Here is a 25,002-nt window from a genome sequence, read left to right as displayed (position 1 = left end):
TCTCTTGTCTAAAAAATAAATAAAAAGTCTGCCCAGAGTATAGGTATCCAGCAGGCATGGGGCCTTGGCAGTAGCCCTGGTGACAACAGCAGCCAAGTATTCATTAGAGCCAGAGATAGATTAATGAGTAGGACATATGCCTTGTCATGCACATAGCCAAAGTTCAAGACCCAGCGCCACATGGGATATGCCTTGGCACCAGAGGAAACTGCAGTGCTATAGTATTTTTCGAGCTCTTCTTCTCCCCTTCTTTCTTTTTCTCTCATTCTGTTTCCCTACCTGAATAAGAAAGAGGCTAGTAGGATACCTCATCTGAAGAGTCCCTGCTGTGCTGTGCACCATATCCATGTTCAGCTCTTAGGACAATGGCAGTGGTGTCTTTCTCTTTCTCTCTGTCTTGGGGAAAAGAAGTTGGACTATGAGTAATGAAATCGTACATGCACAATGCCTGAGCTTGTGATGGGGCGGGGAAAGGATGATATATGAGACTATTGTTTGGTGGCGTAGTAGATGAAGACCTTTAAACACGAGGTCCTGAGTTGATATTCAGCATTGCATGTGCCAGAGTGATGCTGTTTCTCTTTCCTCTTTCTCATGCTAAGAAGTAAATCTTTTTTTTTTTAAATGAGCATTGTTCAAAATAACATGTACAGGTGATTTGTGGTTTGTATTAAATAGCTATGCTGTTGTCTTAAGAACAATAACGTAGGGAATTATTGAGAAATTTCACTCTGCCTATTAATTCACAGGATTATTTTTTTAAAGATTTTATTTATTTATTTATTAATGAGAAAGGAGGAGAAAGAAAGAACCAGACATCACTCTGGCACATGTGCTGCCGGGGTTCAAACTCAGGACCTCCTGCTTGAGAGTCCAAAGCTTTATCACTGTGCCACCTCCCGGACCACAGCCTTAATTTTTTTAAGGTTTTATTTACTAGTGAGAAAGATAGGAACAGAGAAAAAAAAAAAACTAGACATCAGTACAAGTGCTGCCAGGGATTGAACCCTGGCCCTTAGACTTTAGAGTCTAATAATGCATTGGCCACTGTGCTACCTCCTAGACCACTTAATTTTAGTCCTAATCAGCATTGGATATGAGGAACTTTTATTTAAACCCTCATACTAATTCTTGTTAATCCATAAGCATGTCACCCTATCATTCAGATAGAAAGAGAAGGGGAGACACCACAGCACTGGAGCTTCCTGTGTTGCTATAGTACCTTCCATATAGTGCTGGGATTCAAACCTGGGACATGCTTATTGGAATGCAGGCACTCTGCCTGTTGGGCAGTCTCTCTTCAACTTTATAAGACATTTTAAATATTGGATGCTAGTGTACACTGCCTTACCCTACTCATAATTCACCTTTTTTTTTTAATTAGATGAGTATGGATGTGAACATAAAACTCTGCTCTAGAATGTAGTTGTAAATACAATGGTCATTTTCATTCATAAATGTATATCACAGGAGGCGCTCAACCACTCTTAGTGACCTTTTTTTAATTCATCTTGCCTTACCCAAGGTGTGTCTCTCTCTCTTTTTTTTTTTTTCCTTTTACAGAGTTTTAAGATTGTTGCTTCTGTGGTCCGGGAGGTGGCGCAGTTGATAGGGCATTGGATTCTCAAGCACGAGGTCCTGAGTTCAATCCCCGGCAGCACATGTACCAGGGTGATGCCTGGTTCTTTCTCTCTCCTTCTATGTTTCTCATTAATAAATAAATAGAATGTCTAAAAAAAATAAAAATATTTTTAAAAAATAATTTAAAAAAAAAAGATTGATGCTTCTGGCACCTCTCAACCAAATAAAATTTTTGTTTTGGGGATAACCTTAGTACAGGAATATACATGTTTTAGAAGTATAATTTCTGACCTTTTCAAAATGTGTTGTTATTTCTCACACAACCCCAAACGCTCACTCAGCACCAGTCTCCTCCATCACATTCTACTGAACCCTTTCCACCCTTGCAACCCATTTCCCTTCAACCCCTTTATAACCTCTGTTCTACTGTCCAAGACCAAAGATTTGTTTTCACTTGTGTTTTTGTTTTTAGATGGATAAAGACAAAGACAAATGGAGAGGGACAACAGTTGGGGGGTTGTGGTGAAAGAGACACCTGCAGTACTGCTTCATGATGCATGAAGCATCCCTCCTGCAGGTGGGGAGCAAGGGCTTGAAGCCAGGTCCTTGTGCACAGTAATGCTTGTGCTTAGCTGGGTGCACAACCACCCAGGCCTCATTGACTTTGTTTCCTTCTTAGGAGAGAGAACATTCAAAGAACATTTCTTGTAGGCTCTGGTTTAGTGGCAGTGGATTCCTTTAACTGTTGTTTGTTGAAAAAGCTCTTTCATCACCCCTTCAACCCTGCTTGTTAACAGGATAGAGCATTCTTGGGTGGAAGTCTTTTCTATTCAAAACTTTGAATGTCCAGCTAGTCCATTTTAGCCTTTAGAGCTTCTCAAGAAATTAACTGTTAGTTTTGTGGGATTTCCTTTATATATGACACTCTCTCTCTCTCCTAATACTTAAAATATTCTATTTAATCTCTGACATTTTAATTATTATGTGCTTTGGTGAGCTTAGGTTTGGATTTTTTTTTTTTTCCTCCTCCAGGGTTATTGCTGGGCTCGGTGCCTGCACCATGAATCCACCGCTCCTGGAGGCCATTTTTCCCCCCTTTTGTTGCCCTTGTTGTAGCTTCGTTGTGGTTATTATTATTGCCTTTGTTGACGCAATTTGTTGTTGGATAGGACAGAGAGAAATGGAGAGAGGAGGGGAAGACAGAGAAGGGGAGAGAAAGATAGGCACCTGCAGACCTGCTTCACCGCCTGTGAAGCGACTCCCCTGCAGGTGGGGAGCCGGGGCTCGAACCGGGATCCTTACGCCGGTCCCTGCACTTTGCGCCACATGCGCTTAACCCACTGCGCCACCACCCGACCCCCTGGATTTATTTTTCTTGGAACTCCTAGGGGTTCCTGGATCTGAAGGTCTGTTTCTTTCAATTTGGTGTGAGAATTTATTTTATTTTTTATATTTATTTGTTTTCCCTTTTGTTGCCCTTTTTTTATTGTTGTTATTGTTGTAATTGATGTCGTCATTGTTAGATAGGACAGAACGAAATGAAGAGAGATGGGGAAAACAGAGAAGGGGAGAGAAAGATAGATAACTGCAGACCTGCTCCACCGCCTGTGAAGTGACTCCCCTGCAGGTGGGGAACCGGGCACTTTGTGCCATGTGCACTTAACTTGTGCTACCTTCCGACTCCCTAGTGAGAAGTTTTTGGCTAATCTTTCTTCAAATAAATACTGTCCCTTTCTCTGTGTTTTCTTCTTGTAACCCTATAATGTGAATGTTGTAATTCTTATGCAAGTGTATAGCTTTCAGTCTGACCCCTGCTGACCCAGTTAAAGTTCGGTGTCTCGGGTTTCTTTCTGGTTGTAGTTAATCTTGAGTGCATGGAGTAGTAGGGAGGGGGGAGCACAATGGAGAGACACAAAGAAGTAGGGGTGCAGTGTGTAGCTGGGCAGGGTTTTCCATGTCCTCGTTTGTGTCAGTGGAGGCAAAGGAAAACAGATCCTGCGTGGTTTGGGAGGTGGCACAGTGGATAAAGCATTAAACTCTCAAGCATGAGGTTCTGAGTTCAGTCCCCTGAAGCACATTTACTGGAGTGATGTCTGGTTCTTTCTCTCTCCCTACCTTTCCAATAAAGAAATTTTAAAAATCTTTAAAAAGAAAGAAAACACTATCTTGCTTTTTTCCTCTTTTCAGTAAGTCAATAATTTTCTTTTTTTTTTCTCCCTAGTATTGACTGTGCAGGTATTTTGAAACTTCGCAATTCAGATATAGAACTTCGAAAGGGAGAAACTGATATTGGCAGAAAGAATACTAGAGTACGACTTGTGTTTCGGGTTCATATCCCACAGCCAAATGGAAAAGTCCTTTCTCTGCAGACTGCTTCTATACCTGTTGAGTGCTGTAAGTAAAATTTTGATGATATTTTAAAATTTTGTTTATACTAGGTCACGTTTTGTTTTGTTTGTAGTGTTTGGATTAAAATTCTAAACTGAGGCCAGCCAGTGTTGCACCTAGTTAAATGTTCACATTAAAGATTTTATTTGGGGGTCGGGCGGTAGCGCAGTGGGTTAAGTGCATGTGGCACAAAGCTCAAGGACCGGCGTAAGGATCCCGGTTCAAGCCCCCGGCTCCCCACCTGCAGGGGAGTTGCTTCACAGGCGGTGAAGCAGGTCTGCAGGTGTCTGTCTTTCTCTCCCCCTCTCTGTCTTCCCCTCCTCTCTCCATTTCTCTCTGTCCTATCCAGCAACGAACAGCATCAACAATGGCAATAATAATAACCACAACGAGGCTACAACAACAAGGGCAACAAAAGGGGTGGAAAATGGCCTCCAGGAGTGGTGGATTCATGGTGCAGGCACCAAACCCAGCAATAACCCTGGAGGGAAAAAAAAAAAAAGATTTATAGGGACCAGGTGGTGACACACTTGGTTGAGCGTACATGTTACAGTATGCAAGGGCCCAGGTTCAAGCCCTTGGTACCCCACCTGCAGGGGGAAAGTTTCACAAGTGGTGAAATAGTGCTGCAGCTGTCTCTCTGTCTCTTACCCTCTCTATCTCCCCCTTCCTCTCAATTTCTGGCTTATCTCTACTCAATAAATAAATAAAGATAAAAAAAACCTTTATTTATTTTCCTTTTTGTTGCCCCCCCCCCCCTTTTTTTAATCATCGTTGTTATTGGTGTTGTTCCTGGATAGGTCAGTGAGAAATGGAGAGAGATGGGGAAGACTGCGAGGAGAGAAAGATACACACCTGCAGACCTGCTTCACTGCTTGTGAAGCGACCTCCCTGCAGGTTGGGAGCTGGGGGCTTGAACCTGGATCCTTGCGCTTTACGCCATGTGCACTTAACCCGCTATACTACTGCCAGACCCCCTTATTTATTTATTAATGAGAAAGAGAGTAGACGAGAGCGAAAGAACCAGACATCACTCTGGTACATGTGCTGCTAGGGATTGAACTCAGGACCATGAGTTGAGATTCCAGTGCTTTATCCAGATAGGTATTTGAGGCAAATATATATCACTTGGTCATCTTTGTTCCCTCATATTGGAAGATGCCTGTCTCTGTGAACTGACACTTCAGCTAAATACTGCCTTACACAATTTTGGGTTTTTATTTTGTTTTTTGGTTTTTTTTTTTTACTGTATCTTTATATAAAAGTATCAGATTGAGAAAAGAAATACTTTCCCCTGATTTGCAATGGGAAGAAATGAGAACAACCCTAAAACTTGATGTTTACTCAATCCCTGGAGAATCATGGGCATCTGAAAACTAGCTTCCAGGAGTAAAATATTGAGATTTAAATCATGGGAACAGTGTTGTGGTTTACACAACAGACTTTCATGCACCTACTGTAGTATTACCGTCATTTAATTTGCTCCTTATAATTCCATTAGATTTATCCATTTGATTAGATAGTTGTAGGGGAGAAATATAAGGGTAAAACTAAGCAAAGTAGCGAGTCGGGCAGTAGTGCTACGGGTTAAGCACACGTGGCACAAAGTGCAAGGACTAGCATAAGGATCCTGGTTCAAGCCCCCAGGTCGCCACCTGCAGGGGAGTCACTTCACAGGCGGTGAAGCAGGTCTGCAGGTGTCTATCTTTCTCTCCTCCTTTCTGTCTTCCCCATCTCTCTCCCATTTCTCTCTTTCCTAATGATGACGATGACAGCAATAATAACTACAACAACAATAAAAAACAAGGGAAAATAAATAAATATAAATTTTTTTTAAAAAACTAAGAAAAGTAGAGGAGGTTGATTTTGTTGGGAGTGATATTTCAGGCATTAACCGGTTTTCTTTTCTTTTTTTTTTAATTTTTTAAAAAATATTGGAGGTTAGGCGGTAGGGCTGTGGATTAAGTGCACATGGCGCAAACTGCAAGGACCGTCGTTAGGATCCCAGTTGGAACCCCTGGCTCCCCACCTGCAGGGAAGTCGCTTCACAAGTGGTGAAGCAGGTCTGCAGGTATCTATCTTTCTCTCCCCCTTTCTGTCTTCCCCATCTCTCTCCATTTTTCTCTGTCCTATCTAACAATGACGACGGCATTAATAAAAACAACAATAAAAAACAAGGGCAACAAAAGGAAAAAATCTCAAAATAAAATTTATTTATGTGCTCCAGGAGGTGGCACAGTGATAAAGCTTTGGACTCTCAAACATGAGGTCCTGAGTTCGATCCCCAGCAGCACATGTGCCAGAGTGATGTCTGGTTCTTTCTTTCTCTTCCTATCTTTCTTATAAATAAATAAAATCTTTAAAATATTTATTTATTTATTTATTCCCTCTTGTTGCCCTCGTTGTTTTATTATTGTTGTTCTTAATTGATGTCATTGTGTTGGATCAGACAGAGAAATGGAGAGAGGAGAAGAAGACGGAGGAGAAGGGGAGAGAAAGACACCTGCAGACCTTCTCTGCCGCCTATGAACCGACTCCTCTGCAGGTGGAGAGCCAGGGGCTCGAACCAGGATCCTTAAGCCAGTCCTTGCACTTTGCGCCACCTACATTTAACCTGTTGTGCTACCACCTGACTCCCCTGTTGCTCTTTTTCATTGTATAGTTATATTTGTTATATAGTTTTATTTGTATAGTTACAGTCTAAGACTATAGAAATCACATAAATTTACTTGATTTATAAATGTAGTTGCTTCAGTATATTTTACTATCATTGTCTTGAATGTTTTGAGGCCCAATTTTATTTTTTATATTTCATTTTTCTATTTTATAGCTTGAATTTGTCATTAATGTATGAAAGATTATAAACTAATACTTTATTTCTTCTCAACCCTTAAAAAATAATAAACAGCTCAGCGGTCTGCTCAGGAACTTCCTCATATTGAGAAGTACAGTATCAGCAGTTGTTCTGTAAATGGAGGTCATGAAATGATTGTGACTGGATCTAATTTCCTTCCAGAATCCAAAATCATTTTTCTTGAAAAAGGACAAGGTAAATATAAGATTTTGAGTTGATTGACCTCAGCCTGGGGGGGGGAGGGGGGAGGTCAGATGAACTGCACAGATGTTTCACCAGCATTAATCATAGAATAATTTTAATAAAGTTACAGACATCACTTACAGACAGACTTTATTATAATAAATATGTATCAAGTTTTTATGTGTTAAGTTCTTACTAAGTTTGTCTCAAAAAAAAAAAAAAGCATCTTAGCTCCAATCCTAGTAGATAAGTACTGAAGAGAATTGAAAACATATATTACAAAGGAATTTGGACACTATTGTTTATAGTAGCTTTATTAATAATAACCAAAAAGTGGAAATAGATTAAATGCTCATCAGCTGATAAATGAATAAGCAAAATGTGGCATATCCATATAGCGGGATATATTTTCAGCCGTAAAAAGAAGTAAAATACAGATTTGTGCTCCAACGTGGGTGACCTTGAAAATACTGTATTAAGTGAAAAGCAAAAGCCAAACAAAATGTTCAGAATATGCCATGTCTTAAAGACAAAAAGGTTACTGGTTGCCAGGAGTTGTGCGGAGGTTGCTAGTGTAGAATAATTGCTAATGAATAGGTGGTTTCCAGAATTAGATAATAGTGATATTTGTACAGCTCTATGACTATACTGAAAAACTGCTGAATTGTATAATTTAATAGGGTGAATTTTGAGCTGGGGAAACAGCATAATGGTTATACATAAGCTTTCCCATGCCTGAGGCTCTTGAGGTCCCAGGTTCAGTCCCCAGCACCACCATAAGCCAGAACTGAACAGTGCTCTCTGGTCTTTCTAGCTGTGTATCTCTCTCATTAAAAAGTAAATAAAAAGGAAGCCAAGAGGTGGCACACCTAAGCGCTCACATTACAGTGTGTGCCCAGGTTCAAGCTCCTGGTCCCCACCTGCAGGGGAAAAGTTTCTCAAGTGGTGAAACAGGTCTGCAGGTGTCTCTGACTCTCTCCCTCTGTCTCCTACTCCCCTCTCAATTTCTGTCTCTAACCAACAGTAAATATCTTTTTATTTATTTATTTTTCCTTTTGTTGCCCTTATTTTTTATATTGTTGTTATAGTTTTTTTGTTGTTGTTGTTATTGATGTTATCATTGTTAGATAAGACAGAGAGAAATGGGGAGAGGAGGAGAAGACACGGGGAGAGAAAGACACCTACAGAGCTGCCTCACTGCCTGTTAAGCGACTCCTCTACAAGTGGGGAGCCAGGGGCTTGAACCTGGATCCTTACTCTGGTCCTTGCGCTTCACACCACGTGCATTTAACACACAGCGCTGCTGCCCGACTCCCAACAGTAAATATTTTTACTTTATTTTTTTATTGCCTCCAAAGTTATTGCTGGGGCTCAGTGCCTGCACTATGAATCCACTGCTCCTGGAGGCTATTTTTTCCCTTTTGTTGCCCTTGTTGTTTATTGTTGTTATTGCTGTCGTTGTTGTTGGATAGGACAGAGAGAAATGGAGAGGGGAAGACAGAGGGGGAGAGAAAGATAAACACCTGCAGACCTGCTTCACCGCCTATGAAGAGACCTTCCTGCAGGTGGGGAGCTGGGGGCTTGAACCAGGATCCTTATACCAGTCTCTTCACTTTGTGTCATGTGCACTTGAAGGGATAATCTCCTAGTACTTTTAGACATCATATGGTAGAATGAATCCTTTGGGGCCCAAGATATTTTGGGGGGAAATTTCTCCCAATTTCCCCCCAAAGTGCACACATTTTATTTTCATAATGAAAGTCAGAAAGATTATCTTCCACAATATCTTTGTGACAATATGTTAGATTTTGCTTATATAATTGAATTGCTTTTTAATTGTAAATTGTTTCTTTCAACAGATGGGCGACCTCAATGGGAGGTAGAAGGGAAAATAATCAGGGAAAAATGTCAAGGGGTAAGATATTTACGTTATATCTTTAGAAATATTTAAGAAGGTTAACAGGAAAATTGGATAATGCTACCTTATAACGTGTACTCAACCAGGTGGGCCACCACTTAGACACTGATAATGCTACTTTGTGGTAGGATGACTCATTAGTGAAAGAAAAATAAATTAGAAATTGGAATTTCACTGCTCTAGGCCACTGTTTTCATTCAGATAGGGAGAGATTCACTCCATGGCACTGAGGTTTCCTCTGATAGCATAGCACCTTCCATGTGATGCTGGGCTCAAACCTGGGTCACATGCATAGTAGTGCAGGCACCCTACTTGGTGAGCTGTCTCTCCTACCTATATTAGAATTTGGGGAGTTTGAGTTAGGGATTTTGTTTTTGTTTTTGTTTTTTCTCCAAGATTTTCATTGAGGCTCAGTGCAAGCACTACGAATTCACTATCCCTGCTCTTGGTCACCCTTTCTCTCTCTCTCTCTCTCTCTTTTTCTCTTTCTCTCTCTCTCTCTCAAGAGGGGAGGGGAGAGGAGAGGAAGATAGAGAAGGGGAGAGAAAGTTAGACACCTGTAGACCTGCTTCACCACTTGTGAAACAACTTCCCTGCAGTTTGGGATGTGGGGGGCTTGAACTGGTATCCTTGGTGTGGATCCTTCCGCTTAATACTATGTGTGCTTAACCCAGTGCACCACCACTGGACCCCCAAGATTGGTATTTTCATAGTATTCAAATTAATGTTTAATACCTAGAAGGAGATTCATCAGGTGGGGGTTATGCCTTGTTTATTGTTAGATGCGGCCTTGTGTTTAAACCCAGCACCACAAGAGCATCAGTGACAGCACTAAGAGTACTCAGTGGATAATGGAACAGTGCTTTGCTGTTTCTTTCTCCTTTCTTCCTTCTTTCTCTCTCTAAAAGTATAAAATAGCATGGGGGTACATAGCATAATAGGCAAGAGACTCTAGTGCCTGAGGCGCCCAAGTCCCAGATTCAATCCCCCACACCACTATCTACCAGAGCTGAGCAGTGCTCTGGTTAAAAACAAAAAACAAAACAAAACCAAAAAATAGTATAAAATAGGGGGCTGGGCAGTAGTGCATAGGGTTAAGTGCATATGGCGCAAAGTGCAAAGGCCAGCGTATCCCAGTTTGAGCCCTCAGCTCCCCACCTGCAGGGGGGGTCACTTCACAAGTGATGAGGCAGGTCTGCAGGTGTCTATCATTCTCTCTCTCCCCCTCTCTGTCTTCCCGTCCTCTCTTCATTATTCTTTGTCCTATCCAACAACAACAGCTATGACAAAAGTAACAACTACAATAAACGCAACAAAAATGGGAAAAATGGCTCCTGGGGGAGCAGTGTATTCGTAGTGCAGGCACTGAACCCCAGCGATAACCCTGGAGGCAAAAAAAAAAAAGTATAAAATAAAAATCAAGGGAGTTAGGCAGTAGCATATGTGGAGCAAAGGGTAAGGACCCAGAGTAAGGATCCCAGTTCAAGCCCCCGGCTCCCCACCTGCAGGGGAGTCACTTCACAGGTGGTGAAGCAGGTCTGCAGGTGTCTGTCTTTCTCTCCCCCTCTGTCTTCCCATCCTCTCTCCATTTCTCTCTGTTCTACCTGACAACGGTGATATCAGTAACAACAACAATAGTAACCACCACAACAATAAAAAACAAGGGCAACAAAAGGGAAAATAAATAAATAAATATATTTTAAAAATTAAAAAAAAGAAGAAATGAAAGCTTTGGTGTGGTCTAAGAGATAGCATAGTGAATAAAGTGTGGGACTCTCAAGTATGAGGTCTGGTGCTCAATCCCTGACAGCACTTGTACCAGAGTAATGTCTGGTTCTCTCCCTTCCTAGCTTGTTAATAAATAATAATAATGAAAACTTTGGCTGGGGTAATAACTTAATGGTTATGCAAAACACTTTTTTAAAAAATTTTTTATTAATTTTATTTTTGAGAGAGATGCAGAGTGAGAGAAATACACACACACAGAGAAATACCAGAGCACTGCTCAGCTCTGGCTTATGGTGGTGCGGGGGATTGAACCTGGGACTTAGGAGCCTCAGGCATGAGAGTCTGTTTGCATAACCATTATGCTGTCTCCCCCGCCCCGCAAAACACTTTTCATGTCTGAGACTCTGAGGTCTCATGTTCAATTCCTAACACTACCATTTAGCTAGAGCTGAGCAGTGCTATGGTGAAAGGGAGGGAGAGGTGAGGAAGGCAAGCTTAGTAGAAGGTTTGTACTGAAGTTATCATTAATTCCAAGTCACACAAACTCCATAAAGAACATTTGATGTTGAAAGGTAAGAGATAAGTCTCAAGTGTTTATGCATTTAACATATCTTTCCTTACTTAATAGCTCCTTCATTTGGCTTTCAGGATTCCACAGTGTAATCTGTGCTCCTTTTATACAGATTGGAAAGGAAAAAGTATCTTCTGTGGGGTAGAAATGGAACTAACTTTCCACTGTGTTCTCCAAAAACTTGGAGAAATTAGATTAAGGGTTCAGTTCATTTGGAGCTAAAGGTTTTCACTCTGCTTTTATAAAAATAAAATAAATTATGGCCCAGGAAGTAGCACAGTAGATAAAATGTTGGGCTTTCTAGCATAAGGTCCCGAGTTCTGTCTGTCATCACGTGTGTCAAAATGATGCTCTAGTTCCTTGGTCATCTCTGGGGCTTCCAGCAATAACCCTCATGGCAAGAGGGGAAAGGGAAGGGAAGGGCTAAGAAGGGAAGAGTGGGAAGGTAGTGGAGAGATAAACAGTGCTGCAGGTGTCTCTCCCTTTCTACTTCCCCCTTTCCTATCAATTTCTGTCTGTCTCCAATGTTTATTATTATTACTATTATTATTATTATTATTATTATTACCAGAGCACTGCCCAGCTCTGGCTTATGGTGGTGCAGAGGATGACTTGAGACTTTGGAGCCTCAGGCATGAGAGTCTCTTTGTATAACCATTATGCTGTCTACCCCTGCCCAATTAAGTAATTTTTATAAAGATTTTATTTACTTATTTATTTGTTTATTTATGAGAAAGATAGGAGGAGAGACAGAAAGAACCAGACATCATTCTGGTATATGTGCTGTCAGATTGAACTTTGGGACCTCATGCTTGAGAGTTCAATGTTTTTCCACTACACCATCTCCCGAACCACCCAATTAAATAATTTTTTAAATGTTTATTTATTTTCCCTTTACTTTCCCTTATTTTTTTATTGTTATTACAGTTGTTGTTGTTATTGATGTCATCATTGTTGGATAGGACAGAGAGAAATGGAGAGAGGAGGGAAAGACAGAGACGGGGAGAGAAAGATAAACACCTGCAGACCTGCTTCACCGCCTGTGAGTGACTCCCCTGCTGGTTGGGAGCTGGGGGCTCGAACCGGGATTCTCTTGCCGGTCCTTGCCCTTTGTGCCATGTGCGCTTAACCCGCTGCACTACCGCTTTACTCCCCAAATAATTTTTTAAAGATGTATAGTATCAGAGCAGGCATCATATACCTGGTAAGACATAAATATATTCTATTATGTATGAAGCCCTGGGTTCAAGCCATGGCACCTCATGGGAACACTACAAAATTGGGGAAAGAGATTCAAGTAGTGGAAGGTTGCTCCCGCTACTTTTCCTCCCCAGCCTTCTACTGCCCTCCCCTCCCCTCATATCTCTCTACCTGATTATTTATTTATTTATTTATTCCCTTTTGTTGCCCTTGTTTTATTGTTGTAGTTATTATTGTTGTTGTCATTGATGTCATTGTTGTTGGATAGGACAGAGAAATGGAAAGAGATGGGGAAGATAGAGAGGGAGAGAGAAAGAGAGACACCTGCAGACCTGCTTCACCACTTGTGAAGCGACTCCCCTGCAGGTGGGGAGCCAGGGGCTCAAACCGGGATTCTCATGCTGGTCCTTGTGCTTTGTGCCACGTGTGTTTAACCAGCTATGCTACCACCAGACTCCCAGTTTTTTTTAAGAACACAAAATATGGGGGCCAGATGGTAGCACGCAGGTTAAGTGCACATAGCGCAAAAATCCCACTTGAGCCCCTGGCTCCCCACCTTCGGGGGGGGGGGAATCACTTCACAAGCAGTAAGGCAGGTATGCAAGTATCTCTCTCTCTCTGTTTTTCCCTCCTTTCTCAATTTCTCTCTTTCCTATCAAACAGCAGCAGCAGAAGCAATGGGGGGGAAAGAAAGATGGCCGGGAGTCAGGCAGTAGTGCAGCAGGTTAAGCGCACGAAACCACTTTTTTCCTTTTTATTCTTTTTATATTGTTTGATAGGACAGAGAGAAATTGAGAGGGGAGGGGAGATAAGATAGAGAAGGAGAGAGAAATATAGACACTTGCACACCTGTTTCACAGTTGATGAAGTATCTTCCCTGTATGTGAGGAGCGAGGGCTCAAACCTGGATCCTTTCACATGTTAATATGTGCACTAAACTGGGTGTGTCACCACCCAGCCCCCTTTAATGATTTCTTTCTATTTTTTTCTTAATATTTATTTTATTTATTCCCTTTTGTTGCCCTTGTTGTCTTATTGTTGTAGTTATTGTTGTTATTGATGTCGTCATTGTTGAATAGGACAGAGAAATGGAGAGAGGAAGGCAAGACAGGGGAAGAGAAAGACACCTGCAGACCTGCTTCACCACCTGTGAAGCGACTCCCCTGCAGATGGGGAGCGGGGGGCTCAAATCAGGATCCTTACAGCGGTCCTTGTGCTTTGCACCACCTGTGCTTAACCCACTGTGCTACTGCCCGACTCCCTAATGATTTCTTTCTTTTTTTTTAAATTTATTTCTTTATTGGGGAATTAATGTTTTACATTCAACAGTAAATACAATAGTTTGTACATGGATAACATTCCCCAGTTCCTAATGATTTCTCTCTAATGAAAAAGAGGGACCACTGCTTTACTCTGGATTATAGTAGTGCTGGGTATTGAACCTGGAACCAGAATTGGTAATGCACCAGATTTGGGCATGCAAGTCTGATGCATTACCAATATGATCCAATCCTAGTTCTAATTTATTTCTTATTTATTTATTTATTTATTTATTTATTTATTCATTTTTGCCTCCAGGGTTACCACTGGGTTTTAGTGCCTGCACAACGAATCCACTGCTCCTAGAGGCTGATTTTTCCATTTTTGTTGGCCTTGTTATTGTTGTTACTGCATAGGACAGAGAGAAATCGAGAAGAGGAGGGGAAGACGGAGAAAGATAGATACCTGCAGACCTGCTTCACTGCGGGTGGGGAGCCCAGGGCTCAAACTGGGATCCTAAGGCTTCACTCCATGTGTGCCTAGCCCCCCTAGTTTAGATTTCTTAAAAGTTTATGTTCATGTGTATTCAAACAAAGAGTAAATCTCCAGATGACTTATATGACTTGCTAATAGCTATCATAATTTAGGATGGGAGATTGGGTAGGTAGAGGACTCAGGAATTGAGCTGAGTTTAGGGGGTGCATTTTGTTTTTAGTCTTAATGTAACACAGTCTTGTTTCCTATGCTCTTTAGGCTCATATTGTCCTTGAAGTTCCTCCATACCATAACCCAGCAGTTACAGCTGCAGTACAGGTGCACTTTTATCTTTGCAATGGCAAGAGGAAGAAAAGCCAGTCTCAACGTTTTACTTACACACCAGGTATGAGAAGTTGTATGCTACACAGCTTTCTTCTGTAGTGAATAAAAATATACTTGATAAATACTGTCAGTATGTTTAAGATATGGTGAATTTCCAACATATGCCTAACAAAGTCTATATTGGGTTTGAATATTACATATGTTACAAGAAGCTTATTTGTAGCCATTTATTATAAGAAAATGAGAAAATTTTTTTTGTTGTTGTTTGTTTGCCTCCAGGGTTATTGCTGGGGCTCAGTGCCAGCACTACAAATCTACTGCTCCTGGCAGCCATTATTTTCCATTTTATTAGATAGGACAGTGAGAAATTGAGAGGAGGGGGAGATAGAGAAGGAGAAAGACAGACACCTGCAGACTTGCTTCACCACTTGTGAAGCCTCCCCCCTGCAGGTGGAGAGTGGGGTTCTTGAACCCGGATACTTGTGTGGGTCCTTGCAGTTAGTACTATATGCACTTAACATAGTTAGTACTATGTGCACTTAACTAGTACTATGTGCACTTCCTGAAAATGAGAAGTTTGAATGTTGATTTAAATTCTGTGTTTCAAAAGCTACCAAAACTTACCAGTAACACATGGGAAGACAGGTTTTTGAAAATGTATGAACTCCACTTTGTTTTATAAAAAAGCAATATGCTAGTTTCTTTTTTTTAAATACTTATTCCCTTTTGTTGCCCTTGTTTTTTACTTATTTAATTTTGTTGTTGTTGTTGTAGTTATTGATGTTATCTTTGTTGGATAGGACAGAGAGAAATGGACAGAGGAGGGGGAAGAGGAAGATAGATACCTGCAGACCTGCTTTACTGCCTGTGAAGCGACTCCTCTGCCGGTGGGGAGACGGGCTCAAGCCGGGATTCTTAGACCTACGCTTAACCCACTGCGCTACCACCCGACTCCCAATATGCTAGTTTCATACTCATTCCCAATCAGATGAAAAATCTCTTCTTAGATTTTCATTTGGTATCAGAATTCCTGTCTTTATAGATACACCCTAGCAAAAAAGACTTTCACACTTCTTTTTGCAGTATTCAACTACTTTTTTCCTTACAAGTCTTACTGGTGACACATAAATTTTTATATAGTAACTCAAGTTGATGTTTATATACCTAGAGGCCCTCTTTGTAGTAGGCAGTGTCACCATAGCATATAAATATTAAAAAGGGAGTCAGGCTGTAGCGCAGAGGGTTAAGCGCAGGTGGTGCTAAGAATAAGGACCGGAGCAAGGATCCCGGTTCGAGCCCTGGCTCCCTACCTGCAGGGGAGTCACCTCACAAGTGATGAAGCAGGTCTGCAGGTGTCTATCTTTCTCTCTCCCTCCCTCTGTCTTCCCCTCCTCTCTCCATTTCTCTCTGTCCTATCCAACAACAATGACAACAATAATAACTACAACAATAAAACAACAAGGGCAACAAAAGGGAATAAATAAATAAAATATTTTTAAAAAAACATTTAAAAAAATTGGGGGTGGTACTGGGTGGTCATATACCTGGTTACATGCACGTTACAGTGCGCAACGTCAACATGCAATAATCAGTTGTATTTCTGTATGTAAGCAATAAGCAACCTAAAAAGGAAAATAAGAAAACAGTGTAGCAGCTGAATAGAATTAAAACTCTCAACATAAAGTCTCAAATTCAATCTCCAGAACCACATATGCCAAAGTGATTCTCTAGTTCTTTCCCTGTTAAAGGAATTAAAGATCTAACTAATGGCCATGGAGATGGCACAGTGGTAGAGCACAGGCCACACAGCATAAAGTCCTGAGTTTGATCCCTGTCAAACAGGCCACACAGCATAAAGTCCTGAGTTTGATCCCTGTCACTGCAGATATCAGAATAATCCTCTGGTTCTCTCTCATTAAAAAAAAAAAAAATCGGGCCCAGGTGGTGGCGCACCTGGTTGAGCGCATGTATTACAATGCTCAAGGACCCGGGTTGGAGCCCCCGGTCTCCACCTGCAGGGGGAAAGCTTTACAAGTGGTGAAGCAGGGCTGCAGGTGTCTCTCTGTCTCCCTCTCTATCACCCCCCCTCCCTCTTGATTTCTGGCTGTCTCTATCCAATAAATAAAGATAATAAATTAAAAAAAAAAATCCTGGGGGGGCAGGTGGTGGTATACCTGGTTGAGTGTACACATTAGTGTGCAAAGAACTGGGTTCAAGTCTTCACTCCCACTTGTAGAGGGGAAGCTTTATTCATAGTCAAATAGTGCTGCAATAGTCTTCCTCTCCCTATCTCCCCCTTCCCTCTCAATTACTATTTCTCTCTTTCTTTATCTCTTTTTCTTTCTTTCTTCATTTCTTCCTTTTTTTAAAGATTTTATTTATTTATTCATGAAGAAGTTAGGTGGAGAGAAAGAATCAGACATCACTCTGGTACATGTGCTGCCAGGGATTGAACTTGGGACCTCATGCTTAAGAGTCCAGTGCTTTTTTTGTTTTTTAAGAATTTTTTTAAATTTTGTCATTTTTATTATTGTATATTTTATTTACTTATTATTGGATAGAGACAGAGAACTTGAGAGGGGAAGGGGAGATAAAGAGGAAGAGAGGCAGAGACACCTGCAGCCCTGCTTCACCACCCATGAAGCTTTCCCCCTGCAGGTGGGGACCAGGAGCTTAAACCTGGTCCTTGTGCACTATAGCTTGTACACTTAACCAGAAACACCACCACTTGGCCCCCGTCCAGCGCTTTGTCCATAGCACCACCTCCTGGACCACATTCCCTCTCAATTTCTATCTCTATCCAAATAATAATAATAGTAATAATAATAATAATATAGAGAAAATTACAGGAACAAGGCAAGAAAAATAAAAGAAAATCTGTAAGTCTGGATTTTAAAATAAATCATATATCTTTTAACTTATTTATCATTTATTGAATAGAGATTTATTTAGGGCAGGGGTAGACAGCATAATGGTTATGCAAACCCATCAACCACAAGACCTCTACAAACACTGCTGCCTTTATCTGGAATGTTTCCCTTCACTATCAAACACAGTAATTAATAGGATAGATTACAATCAGATTGCCTAGATTCAGAATTGACCTCTGTCATCAAACTACCACTATTACTAGCTACGTGACCTCAGTTCATTAATTTGCAAAATAGGGGTGGGAACAGTTATGGGAGAATTAACTATTTTGCATAGATTGCTTAGAATAATAGCTGACTTATACTAAATGTTTTATGTTTGCTAAATAAATGACATTATTTGCTAAGCCACTGCTCCTGGAGGCCACTTTTCCAATTCTTGTTGCCCTTGTTGTAAATATTGTTATTCTTGTCGTTGTTGGAAAGGACAGGGAAATCGAGAGAAATGGGGAAGAGAGAGATAGACACCTGCAGACTTGTTTCACTGCTTGTGAGGTGACCTCCCCCCCGCACCCCCCCCCCCCGCAGGTGGAGAGCTGGGGGCTCAGACTGGGTTCTGTGCGCTTTGCACCATGTGTACTTAACTTGCTGCACTACTGCCCACCATGTATTTCTTTTTATTTATTTATTTATTTTCTTTATTAGGGAATTAATGTTTTACATTCAACAGTAAATACAATAGTTTGTACATGCATAATATTCCCCAGTTTCCCATATAACAATACAACACCCACTAGGTCCTCTGTCATCCTTCTTGGACCTGTATTCTCCCAACCCACCCACCCCAGAGTCTTTTACTTTGGTGCGATACACCAATTCCATTTCAGGTTCTACTTGTGGTTGTTTTTTTTTTTTTTTTTTTTCTGATCTTGTTTTTCAATTTCTGCCTGAGAGTGAGATCATCCCATAGTCATCCTTCCATTTCTGACTTATTTCACTTAACATGAATTTTTCTTTTTTTTTTTTTTTTAAAGATTTTATTTATTAATGAGAAATATAGGAGGAAAGAGAAAGAGCCAGACTTCACTCTGGTACATGTGCTGCCAGGGATCAAACTCAGGACCTCATGCTTGAGAGTCCTGATGCTTTATCCACTGCGCCACCTCCCGGACCACAACATGAATTTTTCAAGGGCCATCCAAGATCGGCTGAAAATAGTGAAGTTGCCATTTTTTACAGCTGGGTAGTATTCCATTGTGTATATATACCACAACTTGCTCAGCCATTCATCTGTTGTTGGACACCAAGTTTTAGCTATTACAAATTGTGCTGCCAAGAACATATGTGTACACAGATCTTTTTGGATGAATGTGTTGGGTTCCTTAGGATATATCCCCAGGAGAGGAATTGCAGGATCATAGGGTAGGTCCATGTATAGCCTTCTGAGAGTTCTCTGGACTGTTCTCCACAGAGGTTGGACCAATTGACATTCCCACCAGCAGTGCAGGAGGGTTCCTTTGACCCCACATCCTCTCCAGCATTTGCTGCTGTTACCTTTTCTGATGTATGACATTCTCACAGGAGTGAAGTGATATCTCATTGTTGTCTTTATTTGCATTTCTCTGACAATCAGAGACTTGGAGCATTTTTTCATGTGTTTCTCAGCCTTTTGGATCTCTTCTGTGGTGAATATTCTGTCCATGTCCTTCCCCCATTTTTGGATGGGGTTATTTGTTGTCTTGTTGTTGAGTTTGGCAAGCTCTTTATATATGTTGGTTATTAAACTCTTGTCTGATGTATGGCATGTAAAGATCTTCTCCCATTCTGTGAGGAGTCTCTTGGTTTGGGTAGTGGTTTCTTTTGCTGAAAAGAAGCTTTTTAATTTGATGTAGTTCCATAGGTTTATGCTTGCCTTAGTCTTCTTTGTAATTGAATTCGTTTCATTGAACATGTATTTAAAATTTATGCAGAAAAGAGTTCTGCCAATATTTTCCTCTAAGTATCTGATAGTTTGTGGTCAAACATCCAAGTCCTTGATCCACTGGAATTTATATTTGTATTTGGTGAAATACAGTGGTTCAGTTTCATTCTTCTGCATGTTTCAACCCATTGTTTCCAACACCATTTGTTGAAGAGATTCTGCTTTCCCCATTTAATAGTCTGGGCCCCTTTGTCAAAGATTAGCTGTCCATAGGTGTAGGGGCTCACTTCTGGGCTCTCAATTCTATTCCACTGGTCAGTGTGTCTATTCATGTTCCAGTACCAAGCAGTTTTGATGACAATGGCCCTATAATACAATCTGAGATTTGGGAGTGTGATGCCTCCACTTCTGTTCTTTTTTCTCAAGATTATTTTGGCAATTGTAGGTCTTTTCTGGTTCCAGATAAACATTTGTAGCATTTGTTCTATTCTCCTAAAAAATGTGGTTGGTATCTTGATGGGGATAGCATTAAATTTGTAGATGGCTCTGGGTAGTATATTCATTTTGATGATGTTAATTCTTCCAACCCATAACATCTTTCCACTTCTTTGTGTCTTTTTCAGTTTCCTTGAGTAGTTACTCATAATTTTCAGTATACAAGTCTTTCACTTCTTTGGTTAGGTTTACTCCTAGATATTTTATTGTTTTTGTTGCTATAGTAAAAGGAATTGATTTCTGGATTTCAATTTCTTCTAACTTAGTGTTTGCATAGAGGAATGCCACTGACTTTTGAATGTTAATTTTATAGCCTGACACCTTACTGTATTGCCTGATGATTTTCAAAAGCTTCTTGCTGGATTCCTTAGGTTTTTCTGTGTATACTATCATGTCATCTGCAAATATGGAGAGTTTGGCTTCTTCTCTTCCAATCTGTATCCCTTTAATTCCTTGCTCTTGCCTGATTGCTATGGCAAGAACTTCCAACACTATGTTGAATAGTAATGGTGATAGTGGGCAGCCCTGTCTAGTACCTGATCTGAGTGGAAATGCTTCCAGTTTTTCACCATTGAGTATGATATTGGCTGTAGGTTTCCTATATATAGACTCCACTATCTTCAGGAATTTTCCATCTATTCCCATTTTGTGTAGTGTTTTGATCATAAAGGGATGTTGTATTTTGTCAGAGGCTTTCTCTGCATCTATTGATATGACCATGTGGTTTTTGGTCTTGCTTTTGTTGTGGTGGTGGATCACATTGATTGATTTACGTATATTAAACCAACCTTGCATGCCTGGGATAAACCCCACTTGGTCATGATGAACAATCTTTTTGATATACTGCTGTATCCAGTTGGCTAGAATTTTGTTCAGTATTTTAGCATCTATGTTCATCAGAGATATTGGCCTGTAGTTTTCTTTTTTGGTTGTGTCCCTGTCTGCTTTTGGTATCAGAGTGATATTGGCTTCATAGAAGCTGGCAGGGAGTATTCCAGTGTCTTCAATCTTCTGGAAGACTTTTGAAAGTAGAGGTATTAGTTCTTCTTTGAAGGTTTTGTAGAATTCATTTGTAAAACCATCTGGTCCAAGACTTTTATTTTTGGGAAGATTTTTGATAACTATTTCAATTTCATTAGCTGTGATGGGCCTGTTCATGTTATCCACTTCCTCTTTACTTAGTTTTGGAAGTTGGTAGGTATCTAGGAAATCGTCCATTTCTTCCAGGTTCTCTAGCTGGTGGCATACCCCATGTATTTCTATATAGTGTTTTGTTTCATTTTGAATACCTTTAGAGCAAGAACTACTCTGATCTATGCTTATTCATTATATGCTTATGCTTATTCACTTTATTTACTTTATATTATTTACCTACTCTGAAGTCATGAACTTTTTTTTCTTTTTTGCTACTAGGGTTATTACTAACACTTAGTGCCAGCACTGAGTGAGTCATCACCCAGCCCCCAAGTCATGAAATTTTCAACCTCTGACTTGAATGTATTCTATAGTTGTATAAAGACCTTTTGTGATTTTGTGTTCTGTGATAACATTTGTTTGAATCTTTTTTCTTTTTCTTTTCAGTTTTGATGAAGCAAGAACATAGGGAAGAGATTGACTTATCTTCAGTTCCATCATTGCCTGTGCCTCATCCTGCCCAAAACCAGAGGCCTTCCTCAGATACAGGTCACCCACATGACAGTGTTCTGTCAGGACAGAGAAGCTTAGTTTGTCCCATCCATCAGACATACACATCCATGGTAACTTCATCCCATTTGCCACAGTTGCAGTGTAGGAAGGAGAGTGCTGGTAAAGAACAGCACGTAATACCTTCTTCAGTTACACACCAGCCTTTCCAAGTCACACCAACACCTCCTGTGGGGTCTTCCTATCAGCCTATGCAAACTAATGTATACAATGGACCATCTTGTCTTCCTGTTAATGCTGCCTCTAGTCAAGAATTTGATCAGGTTTTGTTTCAGCAGGATGCAGCTCTTCCTAGTTTAATAAATCTTGGCTGTCAACTACAATCATCCATACCATTTCATTCTTCAAATTCAGGCTCAACAGGACATCTCTTAGCTCATTCACCTCATTCTATGCAGACTCTGCCTCATCTACCACCTGTGAGATATCACTGTTCAAACACAGGACAAAGATCTGTTTCTTCTCCAGTGGCTGACCAGGTTACAGGTCAGCCTTCCCCTCAATTACAGCCCATTACATACAGTCCTTCACATTCAGGATCTGCTACAGCAGCCTCCCCAGCATCCTCTTATCCCTTGGCCAGTTCACCACTTTCTGGACCACCGTCTCCTCAGCTACAGCCTATGCCTTACCAGTCACCAAACTCAGGAACTTCCTCATCACCATCTCTAGCCTCCAGAATCCATTCTGGTCACCACTCAAGTCAAGCACGAAGTTCAGGCCAGGGAGGTCTTTCTGCACCTTCATCCTTAATATGTCACAGTCTGTGTGATCCAACATTTCCACCTGATGAGGCGACTGTGAACATTAAGCCTGAACCTGAAGAACAGGAACCTAACTTCTCAACAATTGGGCTACAGGACATCACTTTAGATGACGGTAAGTTCATCTTTGTTTTTGAATCTGTGAAGGTCCAGAAACTTCTCTCTTCAAGAGTCACGAGAAAGTTGCCATGTACTTCTTACTGGCATATGGTTGGGCTATTAAAATAGGTTATTAAAAATAACTTCTTTCAGAATAGACACAAAATGTATGCTTTAAAGTCTTATCTTCTAGTATTACAAAGGGTGAGGCAGTATCTAATAGCATACCACCCATTTCTTTTTTTTTTTTAAATACTTTATTTATTCATGAGAAAGGAGGAGAGAGAGAAGGAACCAGACATCACTCTGGTACATGTGCTGCTGGGGATTGAACTCAGGACCTCATGCTTGAGAGTCCAGTGCCTTTCAAGTACGCCATCTCCCAAACCACATACCACCCATTTCTAATGGAACTGAAGACATGAGATTTATTTGGTATTTTTTCTTCTAAAACATATAGTAAAGTCATAATGTCCAGAGCATGGAACTTAGGGACTTTAATTCAGAAATCATTGCTGCATACCCTCCATTTGAAAGACAGAAAGTTTCTGGAGGCAACTGGGGATACAGCATAATGACTATGTAAAAAGACTTTTGTGCCTGAGGCAGCAAAGATCTCAGGTTCAACCCACAGCGTTACCATAAGCCAGAGTTGACCTGTGCTCTGGTGAAAAATAAATATGAAAGAAAGAAAGGGAGGGAGGGAGAGAGAAAATTGCTGGAGGTCCAGGGATATAGTACAACAGACTTTTCATGCCTGAGATACCCAGAGGTCACAGCTTCAATCCTGCCACCACAAGTCAGATCTGAGCAGTGCTCTAATGAAGAGAAAATAAATAGTCACTGGAATAATAGGCCTGTATTAAGATGAAGTTCACACAAGAACCTGCTCCTCTGTGATCCTGTCATCTTACTAAGTCAGGTGCTACTTGTATAAAACCATATAGTAGGTGTGCTACTGTTGGTCCAACTGTTGGCACAGGGATGATGGATTACTTACATGAGTGGAGGAAGTGTGTATGTCAACTTTAGTATTTCTGAAATCTCTAAATTGTAGAACAGACACTAGAGCATTAATTATTTCAGTAATTGAAAAGAGAAAAAACCAGACATCACTCTGGTACATTTTTCATTCTTTTTCTTGAGTCACTATAGCAGCCTTTAGCAGCAGTATTCCATGGTGGTTGTAAGTCTGTGCTAAAGGGGATTACTTAAGTTTGTCTCAGTTGTTAGCAAATAGTGGAACATTTACCAGGAAGATGTATAGAAATTCCAAATGTGTGGTCCCGGGAGGTGGTGCAGTCATAAAGCTTTGGGCTCTCAAGCATGAGGTCCTGAGTTCAATCCCCAGCAGTACATGTGCCAGAGTGATGTCTGGTTCTTTCTCTCTCGTCCTATCTTCTCATTAATAAATAAATAAAATCTTTAAAAAAGAAATTCCAGATACTACCATGATGCCGATCAGACTTACCTGGGCAGACAACCCCACCAGTGTGTCCTGGAGCTCTGCTTCCCCAGAGCCCTTCCCCACTAGGGAAAGAGAGAGGCAGGCTGGGAGTATGGATCGACCTGTCAACGCCCATGTTCAAAGGGAAGCAATTACAGAAGCCAGACCTTCCACCTTCTGCATCCCACAATGACCTTGGGTCCATACTCCCAGAGGGATAAAGAATAGAAAAGCCGTGGTCCTGGAGGTGACACAGTGGATAAAGCATCAGACTCTGAAGCATGAGGTCCTGAGTTCAGTCCCCAGCAGCACATGTACCAGAGGGATGTCTGGTTCTTTCTCTCTCTCTCCTGTCTTTCTCATAAATAAATAAGATCTTAAAAAAAAAAAAAAAGAATAGAAAAGCTATTGGGAGGGGGTGGGATACGGAGATCTGGTGGTGGGAATTGTGTGGAGTTGTACCCCTCTTATCTTATGGTTTTGTTAATGTCTCCTTTTTTTAAAATAAATAAATAAAAATTGGACAAGAAAAAAATTCACTGCATGAAAAAAAATTCACTGGAGTATATGTTCACAACTGCATTTGATCTACACATTTTTTTGAGAGTAGTTAAGGTTCTGATATTTGAGAGTTCTTTAAAGAAACTTTTTTCCTTTTTTTGCCTTTGCTTATCATCCTTGTTGTTATTATTGATGTCATTGTCAATAACAGAAAGGACAGAAAGAAATTGAGAGGGGACGGGAAGACAGAAAGGGAAAGAGAAAGATAAGACACCGGCAGACCTGCTTCGCCACCTGTGAAGCGACTCCCCTGCAGGTGGGGAGCCAGAGACTCAAATCAGGATCCTTCCACCAGTCCTTGCACTTCGCTCCATGTGTCCTTAACCCACTGCGCCACCGCCCGGCTCCCGATTTTTGAGAATATCTTCTTGTTCTATTAATGCACAGCTGACCTATGTATCACTCTACTTAATGATGAATAACAAGGAAAGAAAAGGTTATTACTCTCATGCAAAATAACTTAAAGAATTTCCAAATATATGGAGACTTTTAAAGTATTGCCTATTCATACTTTTTTTTTTAAAAAAAGAATTTATTCATTTGTTTATTTTAACAGAGCACTACTCAGCTCTGGTTTATGTTGGTACAGGGGACTAAACATGGAATTTTGCAGCCTCAGGCATGAGATTCTCTTTGCAT

At 40.7% G+C, this 25,002-nt stretch overlaps 1 protein-coding gene across 3 annotated transcripts in view; it reads left to right on the top strand.

Moving 5' to 3' along the window:
* Positions 1–25,002, top strand: part of NFATC3 (nuclear factor of activated T cells 3) — a 115,496-nt gene that overhangs the window by 73,368 nt on the left and 17,126 nt on the right. For all 3 annotated transcript variants that reach the window (XM_007517706.3, XM_060185259.1, XM_007517707.3), the window contains exons 5-9: positions 3,803–3,975; positions 6,878–7,018; positions 8,866–8,921; positions 14,437–14,563; positions 21,370–22,371. In XM_007517706.3, the coding sequence (XP_007517768.1) occupies positions 3,803–3,975; positions 6,878–7,018; positions 8,866–8,921; positions 14,437–14,563; positions 21,370–22,371 (1,499 nt within the window). The remainder of the gene's footprint in view (positions 1–3,802; positions 3,976–6,877; positions 7,019–8,865; positions 8,922–14,436; positions 14,564–21,369; positions 22,372–25,002) is intronic.

This window comes from Erinaceus europaeus, chromosome 2 (genome assembly GCF_950295315.1).
Source record: "Erinaceus europaeus chromosome 2, mEriEur2.1, whole genome shotgun sequence".
NCBI classification, from domain to species: domain Eukaryota; kingdom Metazoa; phylum Chordata; class Mammalia; order Eulipotyphla; family Erinaceidae; genus Erinaceus; species Erinaceus europaeus.
Note: the sequence above shows the minus strand (reverse complement) of the source record. Positions and strands in the feature narration are given on the sequence as shown.